At 53.4% G+C, this 8,118-nt stretch overlaps 1 protein-coding gene across 2 annotated transcripts in view; it reads right to left on the bottom strand.

The window, feature by feature from the left end:
• Positions 1 to 1,344: 1,344 nt before the first annotated feature.
• Positions 1,345 to 8,118, bottom strand: part of LOC107106818 (cytochrome P450 2G1-like) — a 20,078-nt gene continuing 13,304 nt past the window's right edge. For both annotated transcript variants that reach the window (XM_015407023.1, XM_015407025.1), the window contains exons 6-9: positions 6,697 to 6,838; positions 5,017 to 5,204; positions 3,882 to 4,023; positions 1,345 to 2,042 (exon numbers count right to left, since the gene is read on the bottom strand). In XM_015407023.1, the coding sequence (XP_015262509.1) occupies positions 1,861 to 2,042; positions 3,882 to 4,023; positions 5,017 to 5,204; positions 6,697 to 6,838 (654 nt within the window). In that variant the 3' untranslated portion in view covers positions 1,345 to 1,860. The remainder of the gene's footprint in view (positions 2,043 to 3,881; positions 4,024 to 5,016; positions 5,205 to 6,696; positions 6,839 to 8,118) is intronic.

Genomic DNA, 8,118 nt, shown 5'->3' with positions numbered 1-8,118 from the left:
GATCCAAATTCCTTGACTCAGAAGCCGTCCTCTCCTCCCTTCCTAGCGCAGGCTTTGGTGCTTTTATTGCTCTCTGAGAAGCACAGGAGGATTCAGCCCTGGCAACAGCGGCCTCAAGGATTTCTGGCCAACACAAGAGAAAAGAGCAAGAGCCCCAGAGCACCTTAAAGACGAACACTGTGTGAATCACGAAACCTCGTCCCCTGCCACGGATTTTGTTAGCCTTTAAGGAGCCAGTTTGGTGCAGTGGTTAAGTGCTTGGGCTCTAATCTGGGAGAACCGGGTTTGATTCTCCACTCCTCCTCCACTCGCAGCTGCTGGATGACCTTGGGAAAGCCATAGTTCTGTCAGAGCTGTTCTCTCAAGGGCAGTTCTTGAGAGAGCTCTCTCAGCCGCACCTACCTCTCAGGTTGTCTGTTGTGAGGACTCTTCTTGCTCTTTGCTGTTGCTACAGACAGACTCACAGGGTGACCCATCTTGATCTATGCCCGACTCAGGGCCACTGAAGTCACAGGAAAGCAGGGCTATTTTGGGGCAGGAACGCACAGGAACGGAGTTCCAGCTGGCTCCTAAATTGGCCATGCCCAGCAGGAACTCATTAGCATAATAGGCCACACCCAACAGCAGAAACTCATTAGGGGTGTGTGGTAGGGCTGCAAAATCCCCCCGGGGGGCGGATTTCCCCCCGCTTTGGAGGCCCGATTTCCGCCCCCCTGCGGAATCGGGCCCCGGGGGAAACCCCACCCCCGCTTGCACGTCACAGGGAAGTGACGTCATGACGCCGGGGGCGGGGCCACAGCCATTTGAGGGGAAAACTCTATGTTTTCCCCTCAAATGGCTGTGGCCCCGCCCCCAGCGTGCCCAGCTTCATGACGTCACTTCCCTGTGACGTGCATGCGGCGCGCGCACGCTCCGGGAGCCACCCCAGACTCCTCCACCGGCGAGGTAAGTCCGATTTGGCAACCCTAGTGTGTGGCCTAACATGCAAAGGAGTTCCTGCAACAAAAAAAGCCCTTTGACAACAAACAAGGTAAACAGAATAAGAAGGGAAAGGTGGGTGTGGCTGGATGACCACACTTCTGGTAACATGGCCTAATATGCCAATGAGTTGTGCTGTCAGGGGTGTGGCCCAATATGCTAATGCGTTTCTGCTGTTGGGTGTGGCCTATTATGCTAATGAGTTCCTGCTGGGTGTTTTCTACAAAAAAAGCCCTGCAGGAAAGGGTGACACCAAAGAGCTACAAGCCGGATTCAGGTGACTACACCAGTGTGTTCCCAGAGACAACAACCCGTCTCCCTCTCTTTAGCGTCGTGCTCAGATAATGAGTCCAGTTTGAAGGCCCAAAACAATCGACAAGCTTTATTGCATAATTCACAGCAAAACCCCATCTGTTACAATGACCAGAGCCTTGCTGGAATGAATGCCTGAAGACTCTGATGATTAATGGGCAAACAGCAAACGCAGGCAGATACGCATGATGCTTATTACACAGTCGGAGCAAAGATGATTTCAAGGGAACCTCAAGGTTCAGAACATAGTCCGGTTTCTTGCAAGCAGATAGGATGCAAAGAAAAAGGAATATCCCTTTGTTACAGCTGCAACAGGGTGGGACACCGGGGAATGGCTAAGGAGGGGGTGACCCCTGTGCCTTGCCTACATTTCCCCCCTCCAACACACCTGCTCCACGTGTGGGAACAAGTGTTAACCTGAGAGAGTTGTGTGAAGTGCAGTTGCCATATTTTTTAAAAGCCAATTTGTGACACCTTTCTCTCCCCCCCGCCATGTGCTCCAAAAGTCTTTCTTGCACGGCTAAAGAGAGCGCCGTAGGGGAGAGAAAATGCTCTGGGCTGGGCTTCTGTTCAGCGTGGTACCATGCACATCTGGTACATGGGGACGATGTTGGCAAAGCCGCTCTCCAGGGGAGTCGTGTCGATTTCTTCTGGGGGCACGAGGGGCTTCAGCCGGAAGCTCTGGAGGACGGTGGTGAAGAAGAGGAAAAGCTCCATGCGGGCCAGGGCCTCCCCCAGGCAGATCCGCTTCCCTGCAACGAGAGAGGAGGAGAACCGAGCGGGGCGATCAGCAGAGAAGCCGGCGTGATTGATTGCTGTAATTTCAGGGTCACATCCTCCCAACAGCTGGCCCAGACCTGCGGTCTAGCCACAGCATTCTGCACTAGCTGCCGAACACTCTTCAAGGGTAGCCCCAAGTACAGTGCATCGCAGCAGTCCAGTCCAGATGTAACCAAGGGGCATGGATCACCGTGGCTAGATCTGACTGTCCCAGGAACAGACACAGCCGAGACACCAGCCAAAGCTGGGCAAAAGCGCTCCGAGCCACTGCAGCCCCCTGGTTTTCTAACATGGACGGCACCCTCAGAATTAGGTGGGTCAGAAAGGCAGAGCTGTGCATGGCTGACATCACAGCCCAGACCTCCTGATGCCCCTCCTCGCAGCTTCCCGTGCTCCCTCTAAGCTGAGTTAGTGTGAGCCAGTTCACAGTTTTTTAGCCTCCGGCTCACGCCTTTTTGCCTTGGCTCAGGAAGGAGAGCTCCAGAGCAAACTAATCTATGCAGTCGCCCAATCGCTCGCTCACACCTTTAACGCCAGGAGCTCACACAGTAGAATTTTTGCTCACAAGACTCCACTCTCATATAGGTATTAAATAGCATGGGGGATAAGGTGGAACCCTGCAGGATCCCGCAGGTCAACAGAGCAGGAATCCTCCGCAGGGGTCATTTGGTAGAAAAAGAGGTGCATGAGCTCATTAGCATAACTCATTAGCGTAACTTATTTGCATGTGCCACACCCTTTGACATCCCTGGATGTGTGTCAGAAGGCAACACCCACTGCTCAGGCTCCACTGGACTCTTTTGGATTGCTAGCTATTGGGGGGGGGGGACGTGCAGATCTGTCCTCGCACAGGAGGGAGAGTTTGTACCTGAATAAAACTTGGTCTTAAAGGTGCCACTGGACTGTTTCGGGCCGGGGGGAGCTCTGCAACTTACCTGGCTGCTTCTTGCTCTGACTGAGGGCTGCTGGGAGCAGGGGGTGGGGCTTGTTGCATGTGCCCGCCCCCTGGGCTCTTTACTGCCGGAGCGCCGCTCCTGTGCGCTCCTGCAGGAAATGACCCCTGATCCTCCGGCACAATCTTTTGGGACCAGCCCCCAGATAGGACTCGAACCTATGCTTGGGCAGATGTCCCGTGGTGTCCCGCTTCGCCCCCTGCTCCTTCAGTGCCAGCACATAGGGATACCAGCCTCCAGGCGGAACCAGGGGAACAAGACCTGGAGGTTGGCAACTCCAGGAAGGCCCCAAAGACCAACCTCCCCTGTGCCATCCTTTGGCCTCAGGCCTGTCTCAAGTGCAGACGTCCTTTTAGCACCTCAGGGCCCGGCCGAACCTTTCAGCCTCGGAGCAGTATTGTGAGTTGGCGTTACACGTGACCAGGTGTTTCTCTTTGGGCAACTTAGTCCCGGAAAATGGGCATATAAATATTAATAACTGAAAGCCCCAGTGTAAAAAAAGGGTCAGAGAAGAATGCTAGTCCTGGCTAAGGTCTCTCCTGTGTGAGACCTCCGGGGGGTTCATGACCAGTGTTCCGTCTAAACTGAGTTCGTGTGAGCTAGCTCACCGTTTTTTAGCCTCCGGCTCACACATTTTTGTCTCAGCTCAGGAAGGAGGGCTCCAGAGCAAACTAACTCATGCAGTAGCCAAATCTCTCACTCACAACTTTAAGGCCAGTAGCTCACAAAGTAGAAGTTTTGCTCACAAGACTCCACAGCTTAGAGGGAGCATTTGTTACACACAGACACACAGACACATGCATGCATGCACCCGCCCCGGGCGATCTTCCTCATTTGCAAGAGGAGCCTTCAGTTTACCTGAGGAGAAAGGCACAAACGCATCGTTCTTCTTGAAGCTTCCGTTCGCATCCAGGAAATTTTCTGGGTTGAACTGTCTTGGATTTTTAAATTTCTTGGGGTCATTCAAGACGGTGCTGAGTACTGGATAGACTTCCGTCCCCTGGGAAAGAGAGAGGTTTGGAAGCCGGACTTTCAAGGTTTCAGGGAGGATAAACCTTCGGTATCAGAGCAAGGAAGACGGAGGGGTGAACCTCACACCCCTCATTCCTCGGGGGGGGGGCAGTCAGTTTCTCCCCCATCCCTGTTTCTGATGGGGTTTTTTTGCCATCAAGTCTCAGCTGACTTACGGCAACCCCAAAAGCTCTTCAAGGCTAGAGACAAACAGGGGTGGTTTGCCTTTGCCTGCCTCTGCGTAGCAACCCTGGACTTCCTTGTTGGTCTCCCATCCAAGTACTAACCAGGGCCGACCCCGCTTAGCTTCTGAGATCTGATGAGATCAGGCTAGCCTGCGGTATCCGGGTCAGAGCCCCTCCCTCCTACAGCCATGGAGGCCGCTACAGAAGTCACTGACCCCACCCCCAGGACTCCTAGTCACGCGCCTCTGCCAGATGGTCATTGGATAGCTGGGAATGTCACATGACTGCCTCAGCTGGCCTGCGGAAACATCCTGAGGGCCATCTTTGGATGTGGTCAGGGGTTGGGTCTGAAGCAGGGAGAGGGGGAGGATGGGAAACCTGTCCCAGAAGGGGGAAGGAAGTATGACGTGAAGGACCCATATCTGTTGGCTGCTGCTGTGTCCGTGGACCGCCACTCGGGCTCGGTGTCCTCAGTCCCCAGCTTGGTCCCAAACACAATAGGGGCCAAGGATCCTAGGTCACCTTTAGTCCTCCAATAGAACCTTTGGCGGGACATTTAAACCCTCCAATAGGACTGTGGGTGTGTCTGGGGTGGGTGTATATAGTGGGCCCTTGCCGGGCAATTTTTTGTCTTTGCGTGTGTACAACAATAAACGTGACTTGTTCAGCATGTCGTAGTCTGCCTCTCCATGCATAGAACCCAGTGCTTTTCAGCTGCACAGGTCGAAGTCAAGATCCTGAAAATAACTCTTTCAAGACACACAGACACCTCACTCTTCCACGCCTCCCAGGCTTACCTTCGGGATGAGGTATCCTCTGAATTCGGTGTCCCGGATGACCATGTGCGGCACATCCATTGGAATGAGGTCACTCACTCGCTGCACTTCGTGGATGACGGCATCGGTGTACGGCATCTGGTTCCGGTCTTCGATGTTTGGGGCCCGGTTCTGGCCAATCACCCGGTCTATTTCCTCGTGCATCTTTTCTGTTAAACCATAACAGTTCACATTGCCTTCGCTTCCTCGCCTCCCGCCTCCAGTGGTCCCAGGGCAGAGGACGAAACCCTGCCCTGAAACCGGATGACATTTCAAAAGTATTTGAAACTGTGAGGTTGATTTAAGAATTCTGTTTTGAGTAGCCTCCCCCCTTGCAAACCAAGGCAGTCATCTTAACTTGCCAAATTATCACCTGCTTTCTAAAACCAAACTTGGAAAAACTGCAAGGCTCTTGACTTCAGTGAATTACGCACTCAGCTCCAGAGGTGGCCAGTGTGGTGGTCAGAGCACCAGTCTAGAACTGGGGACAGCCAAGTTCGAATCCTCTTTCAGACATGAAGTTCCTTGAGCAAGTTATTCTCTCTCTTAGCCTCATGTACCCTACAGGGTTGTTGTGAGGGGAAATTGGGGGGGGGAGAACCGCGTAAGATGCCTGAGATCCTGGGAGGGAGGGCAGGAGGTGGAAACAAATTCTGCCTGGAAAGGCACACGGTCGACAGAAATGTGGTAGATTCCCCCTCTCCACAAAATACTTGCAATGAATCTCTCTCCCATGCACGCACATCCTGATTCATGCACAGTTTATAATGCCCCACGTAGCTGACGGGCACCTCCAGGCACAGAGGCAGTCTATCTCTGAATACCAGGGGCTGGCTTTTGCCTTTCTGCCCTGCTTGCAGGTTTCCCACAGGAGAATGATGAAAACAACCATGATGTAGTATTATGAAAATATATTTAGACTGCTGTTTTGCAGTGAGTAGTGTTTCTTCAACAGGTAATAAAGATGTACGCATTCACACAACAGAATTAGCATAAACTACCGTTTCACGTGACAGCTTTTTCTCAGTGTGCTGCGTAAGTCGCATTCATTTACACGTCAACAATTCTAATCTGCGAATTAACACTCAACATTCTTCCCGGAAAGAATCTGTTTCATTGGAGTGGGGAGAATGTTGAGTGTTAATTCGCGGATTAGAGTTGTTGACGTGTAAATGAATGTGACTTACGCAGCACACTGAGAAAAAGCTGCCGCGTGAAACGGGAGTCTATGCTGATTCCGTTGCGTGCATGCGTACATCTTTACTACTTGTTGAAAGAAACACCACTCACCGCAAAACAGCAGTCCGGATATATTTTCATAATACGACACCACGGTTGTTTTCGTCATTGTTTGCATCCTTCCCGTGATCTCTCTGTCATGTCTATATTCTTGTGGAGAAGGCTTCTCCAGTGCTTTTCTTTTCCCCCCCATTTCTAAACTGAGAAGTGGCAACCCCTTGCGGCATGACACAGATGGACACAGAGCTCAGCCCCTTCTCTACCTTCCGTAGGAGGTATCTGACAATGGGACCTTTGATTCCGGAAAGCTCATACTCTGAACGTCTTCTTGGTCTCTGAGGTGCTGCTGGACTCCAACCTAGCCCTGCTGGCTGCAGGGAGACTCTGAGAGGAGATACCACCGGGCCTCCCCACCATCCATACCTTGAACCTCGGGGCATTTCATCAAGAGCAGGAAGCCGTATCTCAGGGTGGAGCTGACCGTCTCCGTCCCGGCAAAGAACAGGTTGAGGGTGGTGAGCTCCAGATTCTTGACGTTGAATTCGCTGTCGGGGTTGTTTTTTTCCTGAAGGCAAACGGAGGTTGGAACAAAAGATGGTTAGGGCATTTGCTGGCTAGCGCTTTTCTTTTTTTTTTGCCAGGTCATGGTGGGGGCAGGAGAGGGAGTCGTGTTTTGAGGGTAAACAGGAGGCAAGGTAACAGGACCGAGGAGCCGGATTCCCTTTCAGGGATTGTGTGTGCGAGTGACTGTGTGTTGAAGGCCATCGGTTCTCAGCCAACCTCTGGAGACCCCAGCGAGGGGCTTTTGAGGCAAGCGAGGAGCAGAGGTGGTTGGCCAGTCCCTTCCCTTGCGCCATCCTCCTTGGTGGCCTCCCCTCCAAGCGCTGACCCTGCTTCGCTTCCAAGATATGACAAGATCTGTCTGTACCACGTCACCTTCCCCCCCTCCAGTTAATTACAGGGGTCCAAAATAGGTAAAATCAGTGAGTTGGCAGGCCAAGAGGCAGGCGCTGCACCTCCTAGGGTGCCAGGGCGAACCCACACGGCCTCAGAACACCAGGGAGGAGCTCCATCTCTTCCAGGAGGCTGCTCGGCGCATGGACAGACCGGATGGTTCCTCCCCTTTTCTCCTTCTTCAGGGAGAGGGGGACACGGGGGAGCAAGCGTAAGACACATCAGCTCACCTTGGGAGCCTCTGATCCCTCCAGATGTGCCAAGCCCAGTGCTGTCTGTGGGCCTGGCTCCTTTGTGCTAACTTGGTGGTCCATGCAGGGGCCAGGGCTTGGCCATGAGATAAAGTGAGGCCGTTGGGCCAACTTATCTTGGCAGGGGGCATCGGAAGGATTCTGAGATTCACAGAACTCAGACAGAATGGAAGGAAAGGGGGGGGGCTGTGGCTCAGCAGCAGAGCCTCTTGCTTGCCATGCGGAAGGTCCCAGGTTCGATCCCCGGCATCTCCACTTAAAATGGACCAGGCAGGAGGTGGTGGGAAAGACCTCTGCCTGAGACCCTGGAGAGCTGTAGAGAGGGGCCGTGGCTCAGTGGCAGAGCCTCTTGCTTGCCATGCGGAAGGTCCCAGGTTCGATCCCCGGCATCTCCACTTAAAATGGACCAGGCAGGAGGTGGTGGGAAAGACCTCTGCCTGAGACCCTGGAGAGCTGTAGAGAGGGGCCGTGGCTCAGTGGAAGAGCCTCTGCTTGGCAGGCAGAAGGTCCCAGGTTCAGTCCCCGGCAACATCTCCAGTTAAAAAGGGCCAGACAGGAGGTGATGGGAAAGACCTCCACCTGAGACCCTGGAGATCTGTAAAGAGGGGCCGTGGCTCAGTGGTAGAGCCTCTGCTTGGCA

The sequence above is a fragment of the Gekko japonicus genome, unplaced genomic scaffold, assembly GCF_001447785.1.
Source record: "Gekko japonicus isolate JY-2015 unplaced genomic scaffold, Gekko_japonicus_V1.1 scaffold2024, whole genome shotgun sequence".
In the NCBI taxonomy this organism is placed as follows: domain Eukaryota; kingdom Metazoa; phylum Chordata; class Lepidosauria; order Squamata; family Gekkonidae; genus Gekko; species Gekko japonicus.
Note: the sequence above shows the minus strand (reverse complement) of the source record. Positions and strands in the feature narration are given on the sequence as shown.